This window comes from Oncorhynchus gorbuscha, linkage group LG25, assembly GCF_021184085.1.
Source record: "Oncorhynchus gorbuscha isolate QuinsamMale2020 ecotype Even-year linkage group LG25, OgorEven_v1.0, whole genome shotgun sequence".
In the NCBI taxonomy this organism is placed as follows: domain Eukaryota; kingdom Metazoa; phylum Chordata; class Actinopteri; order Salmoniformes; family Salmonidae; genus Oncorhynchus; species Oncorhynchus gorbuscha.
The window spans coordinates 38,734,413-38,754,212 of record NC_060197.1 but is presented as its reverse complement, the minus strand read 5'-3'; the positions used below and the strand labels follow the sequence as shown (position 1 = coordinate 38,754,212).

Below are 19,800 nucleotides of genomic sequence, written 5' to 3'. Positions count from 1 at the left end.
TTAATTAAGCAATAAGGCACGAGAAGGTGTGGCACGACTTTTTCTGCTCCTTGGTTGGGGTCTGGGCAGATTATTTGTTGCAATTGCAAACGTAATAAAATGGTGGTCCAATAGTCCAGGATTATGAGGGAAAACATTAAGATCCACAACATTTATTCCATGGGACAAAACTAGGTATGACTGTGACAGTGAGTAGGTCCAGAGACATGTTGGACAAAACCCACTGAGTCGATGATGGCTCCGAAAGCCTTTTGGAGTGGGTCTGTGGAATTTTCCATGTGAATATTAGTCACCAAAAATGTGAATTATTATCTGCTATGACTACAAGGTCCAATAGGGATTCAGGGAACTCAATGAGGAATGCTGTATACGGCCCAGGAGGCCTGTAAACAGTAGCTATAAAAAGTGCTTTTTTTTGTAAATTGACATTTGCTATCGTAAATGTTAGCAACACCTCCGCCTTTGCGGGATGCACGGGGGATATGGTCACTAGTGTAACCAGGAGGTGAGGCCTCATTTAACACAGTAAATTCATCAGGCTTAAGCCATGTTTCATTCAGGACAATCACTTCAAGATTATGATCAGTAATTTGTTCATTGATTATAACTGCCTTTGAAGTAAAGGATCTAACATTAAGTAGCCCTATTTTGAGATGTGAGGTATCACCATCTCTTTCAATAATGGCAGGAATGGAGGTCTTTATCCTAGTGAGATGTCTAAGGCGATCACCGCCATGTTAGTTTTGCCCAACCTAGGTCGTGGCACAGACTCGGTCTCAATGGGGAAAGCTGAGCTGACTACACTGATTGCTAGTGGCAGACTCCACTAAGCTGGCAGGCTGGCTAACAGGCTTGGTCCTGTTTGTGGGTGAGTCCCAGAAAGAGGGCCAATTATATACAAATTCTATCTTTTGGGTGTGTCAGAAAACAGTTTTCAACCAATTATTGAGTTGTGAGACTGCTGTAGAGCTCATCACTCCCCCTAACTGGGAGGGAGCCAGAGACAATTACTCGATGCCGACACATCTTTTGAGCTGATTTATATGCTGAAGCTATGTTGCGCTTGGTGACTTCTGACTGTTTCATCCTAACATCCTTGGTGCCGACGTGGATATCAATATCTCTATACTCTCTACACTAGCCAGTTTTATCTTTAGCCAGCACCATCTTCAGATTAGCCTTAACGTCCGTAGCCCTGCCCCCTGGTAAACAGTTTGATCGCTGGATAATTTGTTTTAAGTCTAATACTGCGGGAAATGGAGTCGCCAATGACTAGGGTTTTCAATTTGTCAGAGCTAATGGTGGGAATCTTCGGCGTCTCAGACCCCGTATCGGGAGGAGTAGAGACGAGAAGGCTCGGCCTCAGACTCCAACTCGCTGCTTAATGGGGAAAACCGGTTGAAAGTTTGCCGGTTGAATGAGCGACACCGGTTGAGCATTCCTACAGCATTTCCCTCCAGAAGCCATGAGAAAGTTGTCCGGCTGCGGGGACCGTGCGAGGGGGATCTATACTAATGTTACTATCTACTTACTGGTGGCAGAGACGCTGTTTCATCCTTTCCTACACTGAAATTACCCTTGCCTAACGATTGCATCTGAAGCTGGGCTTGCAGCACAGCTATCCTCGCCGTAAGGCGATCGTTCTCCTGTATATTATGAGTACAGCGACTGCAATTCGAAGGCATCATGTTAATGTTACTACTTAGCTTCGGCTGTTGGAGGTCCTGACGAACCACGTCCAGATGAAGCGTCCCGAGTGAAAAAGTTGATTGAAGGAAAAATGTAAAATATAAAGGGTAATTAAAAAGTAAAAACCGTAAAGTTGTCAGGTAGCAAAGTAAGGTTGGCAACAAAACGCACAGCAACACATCTTATTGCTATTATAAACTGGGTACCTACGTAATTAGAGCAGTAAAATAAATGTTTTGTCATATACGGTCTGATATACCACGGTTATCATCCAATCGGCATTCAGTGCTCGAACCACCCAGTTTATAATCCACAAATTGGTTTCTGAAAAAGTTCCTTCAGTGTTTGTGCCTCATGGGTAAATCGTGTTATTACATAACATTTGGTTAAGTATACACATGGGTTTGATGATTTGAAATGCTGGCTGTGTAAATAATTATAATACATATAAAATCAAGAAAAGAATACACACCAACTTGAACAAGATTTTGCAATATATTGATTTAGTATTTGCAGTACAGCGGTGATCATTTTAATCCTACATTTTTTTTTGTAAATGTGAAGTTTTTTCCAAAGCCTTTTTTCATTTGAATGTATCAATCCAAAGTGACAAGTGAAGTGCATGAACCCTTGGAAAAAGGTTAGTCCAGTGGTTCCAAAACTGTGGGTTTAGTTTTTTAAAAACATTTTCAGGATGGAATAACATGTTCAGTGTGAACTTAAATGAATAAGATTAAATAGAAAGTAGGTAGAACAGATGATGGACCTATTCATTGCCTTCGGGAAGTATTCAGACCCTGACTTTTTCCACATTTTGTTACATTACTGCCTTATTCTAAAATTGATTAAATAAAACAATTCCCTCAGCAATCTACACATTATGACAAAGCAATTCTTGCAAATGTATTAAAAACATACCGTATTGATATAAGTATTAAGACCCTTTGCTATGAAACTCAAAATTGAGCTCATGTGCTTCCTGTTTCCATTGATCATCCTTGAGATGTTTCTACAACTTTATTGGAGTCCACCTGTGGTGAATTCAATTGATTGGACATGATTTGAAAAGGCACAAACTCAGAAAAAACAAAATGTCCTCACTGTCGACTGCGTTAATATTTGAATGAACATAAGATTCAACAACTGAGACATAAACTGAACAAGTTCCACAGACATGTGACTAACAGAAATCAAATCATGTGTCCCTGAATAAAGGGGGGTCAAAAAGTAACCGTCAGTATCTGGTGTAGCCACCAGCTGCATTAAGAACTGCAGTGCATCTCATGTACTGCAGCAGATTTGCCAATTCTTGCTGTGAGATGTTACCACATTCTTCCACCAAGGCACCTGCAAGTTCCCGGAAATTTGGCCCTAGTCCTCATCCTCTGATCCAACAGGTTCCAGACGTGCTCAATGGGATTGAGATCCAGGCCCTTCCCTGGCCATGTCAGAACACTGACATTCCTGTCTCGCAGGAAGTCATGCACAGAACGAGCAGGATGGCTGGTGGCATTGTCATGCTGGAGGGTCATGTCAGGATGAGCCTGCAGGAAGGGTACCACATGAGGGAGGAGGATGTCTTCCCTGTAACGCAGAGCACTGAGATTGCCTGCGATGACAACAAGCTCAGTCCGACGATGATGTAACAAACCACCACAGACCATGACGAACCCTCCACCTCCAAATCGGTCCCGGTCCAGAGTACAGGCCTCGGTGTAACACTTATTCCTTCGACGATAAACACAAATCCGACCATCACCCCTGGTGAGACAAAACCGCAACGTGTCAGTGAAGAGCACTTTTTGCCAGTCCTGTCTGGTCCAGCGATGGTGGGTTTGTTCCCATAGGTGACGTTGTTGCCGGTGATGTCTCTTGAGGACCTGCCTTACAACAGGCCTACAAGCCCTCAGTCAATCCCCTCTCAGCCTATTGCGGACATTCTGAGCACTGATGGATGGATTGTGTGTTCCTGGTGTAACTCAGGCAGTTGTTGATTGACATCCTGTACCTGTCATGCAGGTGTGATGTTCGGATGTACCAATCCTGTGCAGGTGTTGTTACGCCTGGTCTGCCACTGCGAGGACGATCAGCTGTCCATCCTGTCTCCCTGTAGCGCTGTCTTAGCCATCTCACAGTACGGACATTGAAATGTATTGCCCCGGGCCACATTTGCAGTCCGCATGCCTCCTTGCAGCATGACTTAAGGCACGTTCACACAGATGAGCAGGGACCCTGGGCATCTTTCCTTTGGTGTTTTTCAGAGTCAGTAGAAAGGCCTCTTTATAGTGTCCATCGTTTTCATAACTGTGACCTTAATTGCCTACCGTCTGTAAGCTGTTAGTCTTAACGACCGTTCCACAGGTGCATGTTCATTAATTGTTTATGGTTCATTGAACAAGCATGGGAAACAGTGTTTAAACCCTTTACAATGAAGATATGTGAAGTTATTTGGAGTTTTATAAATTATCTTTGAAAGACAGTATTTACCTTGGGTCAAACGTTTCAGGTAGCCTATAAGTGAAGTAATCTGTCTGTAATCAATTGTTGGAAAAATGACTTGTCATGCACAAAGTAGATGTCCTAACCGACTTGACAAAACTAGTTTATTGACAAGAAATTTGTGGAGTGGTTGAAAAACAAGTTTTAATGACTCCAACCTAAGTGTATGTAAACTTCTGACATTTGACCTGTTGAAATCTGTCCTTTGGTCTGATGAGTCCAAATGTTGCTGTGTCTTTGTGAGACGCAGAGTAGGTGAACAGAGGATCTCTTTATGTATGGTTCCCACCGTGAATCATGGAGGAGGTGTGAGGGTTCTTTGCTGGTGACAGTGTCTGTGATTTATTTAGAATTCAAGGCATACTGAACCAGCATGGCTACCACAGCATTCTGCAGCGATATGCCATCCCATTTTGTTTGCCCATAGTGGGACTATCATTTGTTTTTCAACAGGACAATGACCCAAAACATACCTCCAGGGTGTGTAAGGGCTACTTGACCAAGAAGGAGTGTAATGGAGTGCGGCATCAGGTGACCTGGCCTCCACAATCACCGACCTCAATCCAATTGAGATGGTTTGGGATGAGTTGGACCTCAGAGTGAAGGAAAAGCAGCCAACACATTCTCAACATATGTGGGAACTCCTTCAAGACTGTTGGAACAGCATTCCTCATGAAGCTGGTTGAGAGAATGCCAAGAGTGTGCAAAGCTGTCATCAAGGCAAAGGGTGGCTACTTTGAAGAGTCTCAAATATAAAATATATTTGATTTCACACTTTTTTGGTGACCACATGATTCCATATGTGTTATTTCATAGCTTTGATTTCTTAACTATTCTACATTCTAGAAAATAGTTTAAATAAAGAAAAACCTTTGAATAAGTAGCTGTGTCCAAAATAAAAAGCTGTGTCCAAACTTCTGACTGGTACTTTGCATATATATATATATATATATATAGCCTATAATCTTTGAGAATTTACAATCATCAAAATAAAAGCTAGAACATCAGACTCCCATTGATTGTATGTGTGAGCATAAGAACACAGCATTAGCCATGTCAAAATGCGTAGAATTGTGTGAAATTATCCTATAAAACATTTTCAGTCACTGCCATTTTCAGTCACTGTCATTGCAAAATGTTTAGAACTGCATATAAAAATAAAAACAAATTACATTCTTTGGTCATTGTTTATTTTTTCAGCTCTCAACAGTTATGGTGGATCAAGCAGCAAAAAATTGTAACGGTAGGCATACGTCAACATTCAAGACCCAATCAAAGAGTGTGGCCCAATGATTGTCATGGTGAACGTCCAATCGTTTTTCGAGGAAGTTAAGGAATGGCAGACTGACCCTATTCGTTTTAACCAATGAAACGTGGGAACGTTTAGGCTGGCACTGGTCTATACCAATAGTAGAGTTTCGCTGTACAGGTTCTCGGTATCCTCCTTTGCGATATTTCGCTGTGCGCCATTTTATGTTCCCCAGCTCGAGTGGAGAAGGTTGTGGATGTCGTTCAATGTAATATTTGTTTATCTATTTTACAAGCGTTTGTAACCTACTTTAATTTGATACAACAGAGCACCTTTGGAAATGGCTACGGGAGCGAATGCAACCCCTCTAGGGAAGCTGCACCCGAGTATCGGCGCTAAACGAGGTTTTGATGCTGGGCCTGGTGCGGGGTTGATGCCTCCACCCGGGCCTCCTGTGGCCTTTCCTTCGATACCGAATTTTCAGCCACCAATTCCCAACGTGTCTTTCCCGCAAGTTCACCCGGTGTTTACCGCGGTGGCTGCTTTTCCCACCCCACCACAACCACCCCAAGGTGCCGGGATGCAGCCCCAGTCAGGTAAGCTAGGCTAGCTAGCGAGCTAAACAGCGTGGAGAAAAGTCCTTCACAGTGTTGGACTGTGTTGTGGGTTGAGCAGCTAAAGTAGCTTGCTAACACCCCATATTAGCTAGCCAACATTATCGATGTTTCATATGCTGAAATGTATCTAACTAGTCATTGCAATGCGAAATACACTTAGTAAATTAGTAATATGTGCCAAATGAAGTGAACAGGATTCTAGCCAACGACGTAATTAAAGTTAAACACTATTTGTTATAACTGGTTCAACGTTAACTGGTCATTTAACAATTCACGGTAGTTATTAGGACATCGTCTTTTTAACTAACGTTACTTAGGTGTCTGTTTAGGAAATCGTACATTATCAGTCAACATGTATAAGACCCACGTTGAGAATACCCTCTTTCTCATCTGTCAGACTTTGGTCAGAAAAAAGCCAGGAAAAGGAGCCGCTGGAATAGTGAAACACCCGACCAGAAGACAGTCATTCCTGGTATGCCCACCGTCATCCCGCCTGGACTGACTCGGGATCAGGAGAAGGCCTATATAGGTAACTTGCTAACTTGTCCACTACTATATAACAGAACTGTACTGTACATGAATTTACAAGCTAGTGTTTAGATTTACAGGATTAACTGCCTGGTTCTTTACATGTCCCTGTGAGATCCAGTTGCCTAGTGTTTTTTTTTCCCCCTCACTTTCTGAGTATTGAAATGTTATGTATAGTTCATGACATGTTTGCTGAATTTCATCAGTTAGAGCATATTTAAACAGTCTGTTTAGAGTCACTCACACCACGTTGGGAGAGCAATGTCCTGACTAGTGCATAACTACGAAAGGGCTGATTTGTGTTGAAGGTGATTCAAGTACAGTATTTGCCAATACATAGACAAAGCTTTGCAGCTCAAGCTTTGCAACTCAAGCTATAGTGTGGAATCGTATTGCTCTACCTAATGAAATTCAGTATTTTTAAACTACTGACTATACTAACTTGTGGATGTGGGGTGTATAAAAGAAGGCCTTTATCCTAAGGAGTTACAGTAATGTGGTTCTCCTATAGCATTTTTTTTTATGGCATCAAGGTTTGCATACCACTGGACATCCATTAGCAAAAGAAAAAGGTGTCACTGTCCCTTGGCATGAAGGGATCGACCAATGTTGTCCTTGTGACATGCTAAGATTTTCCTTAATATCATACATGTGAGTTTAGTTTATGAGCAATGCTACTTAAAGGACAAAAAGCAAAATACTAATTTCCTGTGCATCCTTTAGAATAGGCACTAATTTGGATGTTTTTAAGACCCAGTTAGTTTAAGAAACGGTCATCTTCACTCTAAATGCCTTCCAACAGTAGTGTAACACCACCAAACCGGCCTTGGTGCAGCTGGTATTTAATCCTAGATGCCTTTGCCTGCCGTTGTGCCCTTGCGCAAGGCACTTAACCCCTCACAAAAACTTGTCCATTGGCGCCCCCTGATCCAACCTCTCCAACCTGTATTGTATGTGTGTCATTTGGAGGGGTTTGGATAAAGCGGAAGTCAGATTTCAGTTGAGTCTGTCTACATGTCAGTAACAGAATGGGTTATTGATGTTGAGTCATTGTTAATGGTTGATCTTCCTTGGTATGTAAACATTCATTTGTGCCTGCCTTCTGTTCTTACTTTTTATTTTTCCTTTGTTCATTCACCACAATAACCACACAAGAAGTTCAAAAGGATTTGTTGGAAGCGTGTAAGATGAAATAGCAGTGAAATATCAATTCACAGTGGCTATGTTCATCTCATTTGAATCTTGTCAGGAAGGGGTGGGAGTTTTTGGAGGTTGGTGAGGACTGGTTTACATTTGGTTGTAACTCCTATACAGAAATGTGCATGTGATGAGTGACTTATTTTTGTTCCTTCCTATTTTACATAACCAATAGCTCCTTGGCTGTAGAGCCACTGGTGTGCAGACAGTGACTCTCTATTGGCTCATTGAACTTTATTAATGTTATATTGTGTTAGGACGACTTGTTGATTGAGTTTCCCTATTCTACTAAAGCCACACTTAACTACGATCGTATAACAAAGGTCACATTATTATTATTATTATTATGATAATAATATTACAAATGGAAATGAATCTACATGCCTATAATAGGGTTTGGAATGTGGTTATTTTATGCCGGTAGGCATGGAACCCTGCTCTAATGACCCTCTGAAATGTTGCTGTACATGTAAACCCTTCCTTCATTAATGGGATGCCAAATTTTGCATATGTACATAACATCCATGCATATGTAAAACACATCCTGGGGCTTATTTCCTGATGACAGCTCACTTTCCGTTCAATGAATTGGCTCTGTAGAGTTTTGCATGGTCATTTCGGTATATCCATTTCCCCTGGAAATGAGGAAGGGTTTTACTGTTGTAGAATATTTGCTGGAATTCAGAAGTATACTTTGTTCCCCTTGTGTTTTAATGTAAATGTTTAATCATTCATTGTAATTGTTTTTTTTTGCCTCTAAACAAATGAGACGGTGCTCTAATTTAGAAAGCACTGTTTCCAGATTAATGTTATGGTGGTAACTGCATTTCTCTCCATCCTTCTTGTTTTTCTTTCCTAACCTGAATTCTTCCAGTCCAACTGCAGATTGAAGACCTGACTCGTAAACTGCGTACAGGAGACCTGGGAATCCCTGTTAACCCTGAGGACAGGTCGGGAAAAGTTTTAAACCCACGAACAGTAACATTTTCTCTACCTTGTTCTTTTGACGCCAAATGTTGGTCTTTGGAAAATTATACATAATTTTCAGAAGGTGCTTTAGGTCTTGAAGTGTAATCGATTTAGTATCCATTCACTAGTGGTAGAGGCATATTGTGACATAGTAGCATAATTTTCTCAGTTTATATTTTATTCAGTAGTAAGTACACAGGGATGTCCTACTTCTAGGCTCTTATAGTTATAACTTACAGGGTGTCTGAAGACTAAAGATTTGACTCTGAATACAGTATTACATTTCAGTGTGACATCCAACCATTTTAAATTGTAATTTTGAAAAAGTGGCGAATGATAGGAACCTTTGTGCTCTTTAGTTAAGATAAGGTGTGAAGTTACCATGGGCACCTTTCCGGTTAACTTGGTGTTCTTCAGGTATTAACATAAGCTGGAAATACTTATCTAAATTAGCCTCATAAGTTTATATTGTTCTTATATTCCTCAATGATTTTCTTAAATGGCATCATTGTCTCCTGACAGATGGTATTATTACTAATCATAAGTCAAAAAACAATTACCCTTATTCTGAATATCTATATAATATATATCCCGCTGCATTAGCTGTAACATCTCTGTTAATGATGTGCAGTGTCTTGTTTTTATTGTGTATGCATCCTGCTTTATCCATTCTGTCAACTCGGATGTTGACTTGACTGTGTGTGTGCCATTTTGATTATTGATGGAGACATTTTTCTTCAACACTGCAGGTTTGGGTCAATACTTATGAATCTAAGTTAATCTTATTGTTCATTTAGCAGCTTATGGTTGATGATATTTGTAGATTTTAGTGATGGCCAGAATGCATATTTCAGTCTCCTTGACTAGTCAGGTAGCTGTAAGGTATGGGGAGTCTAGCATCTTAAATAGTTATATAATGATCTACTGTTTGCAATTTGAACAACTAGGTCAAGTATAGTTTTCAGTAATGGGTTTCTTTAGGATAACCTGCTTCTGCCAGTGCTTGACATGACAAAAAAAAAACATCCTGATGTGTTTCTCTGGTCTTGACTCATCTCGTCAATTCAAGTGGTCCAACCATTGTCAGACTCCACCTGAATCCTGACAAATTAACTTTTAACCGTTGGGTGTTTTTCCATGGTCATTAATGGGTTTTCCATAATGAGGCTTCTGGATCTTCCACCCATGGGGGGGGGGGGTTCCACAGTATTCCAGGTGGAACTCTAGGGCTCTGGAGGAGAACTCCTCTGATCCTGACTATTCCGGAATGACACAGACCGGCTCTGACACTTTAGTTTGCATAAGCATCTATTATTCCAGCAGGAAATGTCATGTTGTTTTTATGAGTGTGAGATTGATATCTCTTTGTTGGCCACAGTCCCTGTTGTCTGTACTTGACATAGTTTCATTATCTTAATCAGACGTTTCCACAGCGACAGCAAAAAGCTCATCCCAGGACGCTAATAACGTCACTCCTCCACTCCCAACAAATAACGGGAGTGTTTCAGGTTGTCCGCAGTGGAAATTTCAAGATGTATAAAAAGAAACCTTTCCTATACATTTCCTCCTGAATTGTTCATCGACCAGACCTCATTTGTGGGAGAGTGCACAATGAAAAGGGTTAACGTCTAATCATAATTCATTTTCTCTAACCCCAAATTACCCCTTGTCACCTTAACCTTTTTCAAGCACAGAGCCTCTTTAACGCAGCGAAACAGGTTTTCAGGTGTTCCATCCAAGGGGAAGGTATGGACCTGGCTTTAACACCCTCTCCACCTCGGCATCCATTATGGCAGTCTTACTCCCAAAGCCAGCGGTTCCTTTAGGAATGCAACGCTTTTTAAAAAACGTTTTAATTTTTTATTGCCCACCCCTTGCACATTACATCCTGTATGCAGGATTAATTCTGTCCATTTTGTCTAGATAGATTTAGTTGTTGAAGTGGTGGTTGGCCTTTCGGAATAGTCTTTATTACTTATCGCAAGGTGATATGTCCCCATTTTTCAGATGTAAATAAAATTCCAGAAACCATTTCGCCAGTCAAACGCTATAGCATTGTAGCAACAAATGTCCCTTTGTGAATGCAGGAAGTAAAGCCAAATAGCTATCGCATAGCCATTCCTATGAGAGATGACTTGTTTTTTCCCAGTGTGACCAACTGCTTACCGTAACCATTGTTTCTCTTGCCTCCCCTTCACTGAGAAGTGGCACGGAGACATGACATTATCAAGTGTACCTTAAAAAGAGCTTTCTTGGTAACAATGTTATTCAAGGCTTAGACATAGGGAAACTTGTCTATGATTGTCAATTGTCTTAGTTCTCCCTCCAGTTGGAGATATTAATGGTTGCCTGTCTGTACTCTCTCCCCCTCCCCCAGATCCCCGTCTCCAGAGCCCATCTATAACAGCGAGGGCAAGAGGCTGAACACCAGGGAGTACCGCACACGCAAGAAGATCGAGGAGGAGCGTCATTCCCTCATCACCGACATGGTGGCACTCAACCCTGAGTTCAAGCCCCCCGCTGACTACAAGTATGTGCCCTATTCCCCCATCTACTAACATAGTCTTGTTTATTTGGATCCCCATTAGCTGTTACTACAGCAACAGCTGTTTATAGTCTAGTTTCTTCCCATTCCCCCAGAATGTTCTTGTTTATTCCCTGTTTAAATGACACTTCATGGTTGGTCTGAGTTTCAGAACTATTGCTATGTCTCTGCTGGTTTTAATGACTTCTGAGAACAGCCATGCTTCAAATGTTATTTAGCAGATGTTATTGTGGGTGTTGCGAAGTGCTTGTCTTCCTAGCTCCAACATTGTGGTAGTATCTAACAATACACCCAAATATTTAAGTATTAGGATGAGCGATATTGGAGTGGCTTTGACTAGGATACAGTATATGCATATGAAATGAGAAACTCTTCCCTTTGGCTTTAATGTGTAGAGACTGGGTTGTATCCTTCACTATACTAAACATGAATATCCCCCACAGGCCCCCAGCTACCAGAGTCAACGACAAGGTGATGATTCCACAGGACGAGTACCCAGAGATCAACTTTGTTGGCCTGCTGATTGGACCACGGTGAGTTACAGGCCTTTACCATAGGGGTGGGAGTTTGCCAGGGACCTCACAATATGATATTCTTGCAATTTGATGTTCCAAACATGTCAAGAGAGCCATGAGAACGAGTTTTGATCAGTCATAGAAATAAAGTGCTAACACCAAATTGGCTCTGTATTTTAAAAAGGATATGGGGAACAAGTTATGAAGGTACAGCCAACTAGCGCAACAATAATATATTGCGGTATTATGAAAACCATATGATATATCCTCAAATTAATAAAAAATGGTTCTATATAATATTCCTGTGTTGTGGGTCTTTTGGCACATTGGGTTACAATGTCTGGGGTTTTGCCTAGAAGTTTCAATGGCACAAGTACAGTGAAATGCCTTAGACCCCAACAATGCAGTAATCAATAACAATGTAATACTACAAATAACAAGGTAGAAAATAAACACACCATATATATACACAAAGGAAGCCTACTGTACACAGGGTCCGTACCATATTTACAATGTGCAGGGGGATACTGAATCGATGGAGATAGATATGTCTAGGGGTAAGGTGACTAGGCATCAGGATATATGGTAAAAAGAGTAGCAGCAGTGTATATGATTGTGTGTGCAAATGGAGTGCGTGTTTGTATGTGTGTTGGAGTATCAGTGCATAGCGTGTAGGGTGCCTGTGTGTGCATTGAGACGGTGCTAAAATAAGAATAAAATACAAAGGTCAACCCAGCTAGTCTGTGGAGCCGTTTAGTTAGAAGTTTAGTTAGCCTTTTGGCATGGAGATAGAAGCTGTTCATGAGCCTGTTGGTGTCAAACTTGATGCACCGGTACCGCCTGCCGTGCGGAAGCAGAGCGAACAGTCTTGGGTGGTAGCTCAGTAGGTGGTGCTGATTCCTTACTACATCTCACACACATGCTGAGGATATTACTTGTGTCCTTGCAGTGGCAACACCCTGAAGAACATAGAGAAGGAGTGCTGTGCCAAGATCATGATCCGTGGTAAGGGCTCGGTAAAGGAGGGCAAGGTGGGCCGTAAGGACGGTCAGATGCTGCCAGGGGAGGACGAGCCGCTGCACGCCCTGGTCACCGCCAACACCATGGAGAACGTCAAGAAGGCGGTGGAACAGGTTAGCCCTTCATAACGTCTACTGCAGGCTTTCCCGAACTCGGTCCTCGGGACCCTAAGGGGTGCACGTTTTGGGTTTTGCCCCAGCACTAGACAGCAGATTCAAAGAATCACCCAATCATCAATATTTGAATTATTTGTGTAGAGTTAGGACAAAAAACTAAACTTGCACCCCTTGGGGTTCCAAGGTCCAGCATTTGGTAAACACTGGTCTACTGGCTTACCTCTTGTCACTGTCCACTCGTATAATACTATAACTAGCTAGTGCTATGCATTTCTATGTTCATTTGCATACATGTTTAAGGGTTGTCCACTATGGTGTGTCCCGTAGATCCGCACCATCCTGAAGCAGGGCATCGAGACCCCTGAGGACCAGAACGACTTGAGGAAGATGCAGCTGAGAGAGCTGGCCAGACTCAACGGAACCCTGAGAGAGGACGACAACAGGTGAGCCTGCCAAGTTCTGATATCAGCCATTCTATGGATGTTGGATGATCCCGGGTGCCTGGATAACTGTGCTCACTGCTTCACCCATCTGTTTCCCCCACAGGATCCTACGTCCGTGGCAGAGCACTGAACCCCGCAGCGTCACCAACACCACACTTTGTACCAAGTGTGGCGGTGCAGGCCACATCTCCTCAGACTGCAAGTTCACCAGGTAACTTACCAGCTAGGTACTCTGTTACATAAATTATTCCTGCTCAGAAATAAGTACACAAAATAGTTTTTTGGCTAGCCCAATCTAGTACTAGAGATTATGCAGGAACCTGCCCCTTGAGGCGTTCCAGTCCGACTGGAAGTGTTGAGCCTGTGTTGTGAGGGGCGTAGAATGAAGGGGCTAGGTCCATGCCGAGGACCTGGAACAGTGGGTATTTGGAGTGATCATAGCTCCGACATAAACACTAAAGAACATTTCTAAAACTATTTCTAAAAACGTACCATGCATTAAAAGGACCTCTCTCTCCAGCTCCTTTGCTGCGCCCAGGGCCGGTGAGCCCCCCCAGTCTGCCCAGGACAAGGCCCGTATGGACAAGGAATACCTGTCCCTCATGGCGGAGCTGGGCGAGGCCCCTGTACCCTCCTCTGGTGGGGGACACTCCAACAATCAGAACAGCGGCCACAACAGAGGCAGCAACAACCAGCCACCGCCGGTGAGTTGGATGTAGTGACTAACACGACCTGAGCTTCAATTGTCTTCAAAAATCTACACATCAAAATAGGCCTTTTGTTCCAAGTCAGAGATTCATGGAGACTTCATTGGTTCCTTCGTGGAGTTCAGTTTCATCAACAGACGAGCTTAGACTACATGATAAACCGTGCAAGTCATGAAATCCCCAAAAGTGCCTCTTGTCTGACTGTATGTTTGTGCTGCAGAGCCGTCCTCCCTGGATGAACTCTGGCCAGTCTGAGAACAGGAACTTCCACAGCATGCACGGAGGCCACGGTGGTCATGGCAACCAACACGGTGGTCATGGCAACCAACACGGTGGTCATGGAGGTCACGGAGGCCACCACAACTTCCCACCCCCCATGTCCAACATGGGGGGACACCCCATGCCCCCCAACAACGGTATGCCACCCCCGTGGATGCAGCCCCCACCGCCCCCCATGGGCCAGGGACACGGACACCATATGGGTAAGAGAGACACTGATAAGAGATATCTTTGTTGTTTTTTTCCTGTCTCTGTTTTGTTTTCCCTTTTTGTAAACTGTCTTTGTGGTGTCATGTACACATGAAGCCGTCTGTTTGGTCTTCGCAGTCGAATCAGTTATAACACCGCAATTGTATCCTGTAGCCCTTTACACTCGTACCTGGGTTGAGAAGGGCATATTTGGGCACTGATAAACACCTCAATTGGAACGCAATAGCTGTATAGTAACATGCTATACATGGCGTCAGACCTCAGGGTCTCTGCTTCACAGCGCTTTATGGGATTTTGGCTGACAGCCGTTCTAAACTTGAGAATGGCGCACAACAAGTTGCCCCCATCCCTCCTGCTAATTGGGCAACTTTTGGGTGTTTTTTTGTTGTGTGGGGAAAAGGCTGTAAATTATTGCGACTATGTATTTTGAAAGACAACACCCGTGAATCCACATGTGCTCTTCACATTTCCATATCATAAAATTTGTCATATTCAGTGTCAATGTGTTTGATCACTTTGCTTGGTGTGGTTAAAAGATGACATGTGGTCATACCCTGGGTTGTTCTGAACAGAATGAGCCAGTTAGTCTATTGTGAAGAGAACTCACTGCGACACACTCATGGCTCCTGTCAATGATCACCAAATCTGTTTCCCTGAATTGTATTGTGAAAGACTAAACACTGTAAGATCCTATTTTAGAACTTAACTAGTGATGGTGGCAATAGAACAGGCCTTCACATGATTTTCACCAGACCCAGATTTATAATGGACTTTTTTTGAATCACGAAAACAACCGTAATTGTGTGAACCCCAATGTGCTTCATATTGTTCCTCAACGGCACAGCTAGCAGAGCTCAAACCAGCACCGTGACTATTGTTTTTATTACTTTTTAAACGTATTGAAGACTTGAGTCATAAATGCATTGAAATGACAGGAACTGTGTACACTTTGGAGAGGTTGGATTTTACAAACATTGTTCAACTGACGACCAAGGTCAGCCTGCAGGCACCCGTCACGCTAGAGGGCGATGAACCAAGTGAAGCCCCCTGGCCAAACCCTCCTAACCTGGATGACGCTGGGCCAATTTTGCGGCGTCCTATGAAACTGATGGCCACGGCCGGTTGTGGCACAGCCCGGGAATGAACCCGGGTCTGTAATAATACCTCTCACTATGCTGCAGTACCTTAGATCGCTGCACCACTCAGGAGGCCCCCAATTAGACCTTTTACTCAAACCCTTGTAATTCCTTTGTCATGTAGCAGCTTCCCCACATTTTCCAGGAATTTTCTTACGTTACTGGATGTATCCAGAGTATTTTCAGATTTCTTTATCAACAAATGTGAGGGAAAGTACAGTGAATGGAAAATGCACACAAAAATCAAGTGTGTTTTGGATTCAGTCTTGTGTCGGATGAGATGTTGTCAGTCTTTGGTCTAATAATTAAAACTGTTCCCTTTTTAGATTGCTACTGTGTATATTCTGTTTCTCTTCTGTAAGGAACATTTCCAATTAGGCCCATTCCCACGAGTGTAAAGTGTTTGTTTCTCTTATTTGTGTTCAGGTCTGTTGCCTCCACCCATGATGCCACCACCACCACCACCCCCAAACAACCAGCCTCCCCCTCCACCCTCGGGTCCCCTGCCTCCATGGCAACAGCAGGCCCCTCCGCCCCCTCCCACCAGCAGCATGGCCACTAGTGCACCACTGCCATGGCAACAGAGTAAGAACACTAGCATTGAATCAGTGCAGCGTGTTATTTCTTGTGTCTCCCACTAACTACAGTTATTTCCTCCCCAGATACGACCACAACGTCCAGTCCTGGCACTGGCAACCTGCCCCCCTGGCAGCAGCCCCAACAGTCCGCTGCCTCGGCTGCCCAGCCCCCTCCCCCCATGGGCAACCCCTCCATGGTCCCCCTCCGCCCGGAGTCCAGCCCCCTCTCCCCCCGGCGCCCCACCTCCCCCTCCTCCCCCACCCCCGGCTCAGCCGGCATGATGTATGCCCCTCCACCTCCCCCTCCGCCCATGGATCCCTCCAACTTTGTCACCATGATGGGGATGGGGGTGCCAGGCATGCCCCCCTTCGGTATGCCCCCTGCGCCTCCACCGCCACCCCCCCAAAATTAAACACCCACTGAACCTTCTTAAACAGTCCTGCTTAGCATGCAGAGAAGCTCCTCAAACGAGGGAGGTGGTGTGGTTGAATTTGTACATACGCTTAACTTAATGTTTCTGTTAAAGTTGGTGTGTTTGATCACTCTATACGTTCTGTCTTTTTTTTTGTGTGATTTTTTGTTTTTTGGGGGGAATTTTTTTTCCAGGGTTTACTCCCTCCATGATTGGTTTATGACTCACTTTGCATACCAAATAACCCACCTCAGATATGTATATGCTTTGGTTTGCCGACTGGACTATGAATGTCCTATTCTCATTCCTTAGTTCTACCTAAAAGTATAACTAGTGTGTTTTTGAGTTATAACAGGCTTATAAGCTGTTTGATGGATATTTACCTTGGATACATTGGTTATGGGGTGATCTATTAAAGTTGAGCTCAAGCTTAGTCATCATTTTGTCATCATCTACAGGACATTTTACTGTTCAGATTATCCAGCCAATTTTGTAGGCATGGTAGTCCAATGGCTTCGGCCTTCATTCATCGTCATGTTCTATTCACTTGCTATTGGTTTCACTGAGCTGAATATTTTTCTGCTGTTTTTCTAATTGAACCCGATGTGAAGTGTTATTGCTCAAATTTCTTGGACGTCGCATCTCCCTCTTGAATATTTTGTCTGAAAAACGGGTCTTTGTAGTAATGTTTATTATTTTTATTATTTTTTTTTAAAGAAAACAACCTGTGCATTTCAGAAGTTTCTGGTGAGCTTTTTCCCAAGACAATTCATTTAGGTCCATGTGGATGCAGCAGGGAATAGGATTTTGCATCCTACAGCTGATTGGCTTAAGAGATGCTCTGAGCAACTTAAATTCTAAGGAAGTCTGATTGGATGCTTACTTGTTCTGTTAACAACCTTTCCCCTCCATGCTTGTATTGCTTCAGCAAAATCACAGCCCTATTTCAGTTCCCTTTAGTTACTTGAGTTCATGAGGAAAAAAAATTAACTGTTAGATGACATTATACAATTGTAATTTTTACTCTATTTTTGGAAATGGTTTGTCAGCCTTGTGTTGGGTCTAGCCTGAATTAATAGTCCTTGCAATGTTGCTTGATTGTTTATTAAACTCATCTTTAACTAATTCTGCAGTCTGTGTTTTGCTTTTCTCTGCCTTGTAATGTCTTTCCTCAATGACACTTGAATACAGCTTCCACAGACAATTGTTTTGACCTGTACTCTAGACAGAAGGCTTGCTGGCTCAAGCCTCACTTTAGATAAAAGCCCAGTGGTATAGGCACAGATGGGACAAAGATCCAGATATTTCACTGGATGTTAATGCAAAGCATCAGCTTGGTGTTTCCACTCACTAGAAAATATGCTAGTGAGAGGAAGCCCATTGGCGGGCAGTGGAAGAAGATGGAGCTAGATGCATTTTGGCAGATATTCTACAATATTTTTAATTGAAACATTTGATCTCAATACTGTTTTCTGTTCCCAAAACTAGAATCTTTTGAACAAAAAAAGTTTGAAATTGTGTTTAGGAGTGTGAAGGCGAATTGAGTAACTGCACACGCACTTCAGAGTAGGCATTCCAAAATGAATATATGCAGATAATACTAGAAAGCTTCAATTAGATCTCGCTTGCTTGTGCTGGGCTCTGCACCCCTCCTTGTTCTGCCCACTATGGCTAATTTATTCCCATTGGAAACGACAGGTTGTGGTTTGTCTTGGTTTAGTTATAAAAAAATATTTGGTATGAGGCTGTTTTCTGTGTACTACACTATCTGCACTCCTGCATCCAATAAGTTTTGTTTTACTGTTTTGTCTCTTATGCTCTCACAGACTTTTGGCTGTGGTAAGGCGAAAGCAACCAACTGAAGTCGGGGAGGTGCATCTGCAACAGCCGACAGTTGGACTCTAATCAAATCAAACAAGTTTATTTGTCCCGTGCCCTGAATACAACAGGTGTAGACCTTACAGTGAAATGCTTACTTAAAGGCTGTAACCAATTGTGCAAAAAAGGTATTAGGTGAACAATAGGTAAGGAAATAAAAACAGTAAAAATACAGTGGAAAAACAGGCAGCTTAGCCCCAGTGATGTACTAGTGCCTTCCGGTCGGAGGCCAGGCAGTGATGTAACCAGTCAGGATGCTCTCGATGGTGCAGCTGTAGAACCTTTCGGGGATCTCAGAACCCATGCCAAATCTTTAGTTTCCCGAGGGGGAATAGGATTTGTCGTGCCCTCCTCACGACTGTCTTGGTGTGTTTGGACCATTCTAGTTTGTTGGTGATGTGGACACCAAGGAACTTGAAGCTCTCAACCTGCTCCACTACAGCCCCGTCGATGACAATGGGGCGTACTCGGTCCTCCTTTACATGTAGTCCACAATCATCATCTTGGTTACGTTGAGGGATAGGTTGTTATTCTGGCACCACCCGGCCAGGTCTCTAACGACCTCCCTATAGGCTGTCTCGTCATTGTTGGTGATCAGGCCTACTACTGTTGTGTAGGCTGCAAACTTAATGATGGTGTTGGAGTCGTGCCTGGCCATGCAGTTGTGGGGGAACAGGGAGTACAGGAGGGGACTGGGCATGCACCCCTGGGGAGCTCCAGTGTTGAGGATCAGCGTGTGTTGCTACCTACCCTCACCAGCTGGGGGCGGCCCGTAGGGAAGTCCAGGATCCAGTTGTAGAGGGAGGTGTTTAGTCCCAGGATCCTTAGCTTAGTGATAAGCTTTGAGGGTACTATGGTGTTGAACGCTGAGCTGTAGTCAATGAATAGCATTCTCACATAAGTGTTCCTTTTGTCCAGGTGGTAAAGGGCAGTGTGGAGTGCAATAGAGATTGCATGATCTGTGGATCTGTTTCTGGGATGTGGTTTTCCAAAAGCAAGGCTCAGATCAGCATGGCAGTGTTGCCATTGTTAATAAGAAATATATTTCTAATGTCGAAATGAACACGTCTCCAACCCCGATATCAGACACTCAAACTGAAATGGTTAGACACTGTACAATTAGTGAGAGAGCATCAAATATCACATTAATTTGAATAACAGTATAGGCTAAATTCAGTGGTGTAAAGTACTTAAGTACTACTTAAGTCTTTT

At 43.1% G+C, this 19,800-nt stretch overlaps 1 protein-coding gene and 1 non-coding gene across 2 annotated transcripts; both read left to right on the top strand.

Annotated features, from left to right (window-relative positions):
- Positions 1-5,626: 5,626 nt before the first annotated feature.
- On the top strand, positions 5,627-17,835 carry LOC124013700 (splicing factor 1-like). The gene is given in 15 exon segments (XM_046328132.1): positions 5,627-6,033; positions 6,452-6,583; positions 8,654-8,729; positions 11,126-11,278; positions 11,737-11,826; positions 12,758-12,941; positions 13,272-13,387; positions 13,491-13,598; positions 13,908-14,091; positions 14,315-14,576; positions 16,146-16,304; positions 16,382-16,492; positions 16,495-16,521; positions 16,524-16,562; positions 16,565-17,835. Coding segments are annotated over 15 exon segments (2,043 nt in total). The 5' UTR covers positions 5,627-5,777; the 3' UTR covers positions 16,711-17,835.
- LOC124014639 lies at positions 13,707-13,838 on the top strand. The gene has a single exon (XR_006835064.1). It is a non-coding gene; the product is annotated as a small nucleolar RNA SNORA17 (small nucleolar RNA).
- Positions 17,836-19,800: the final 1,965 nt, after the last annotated feature.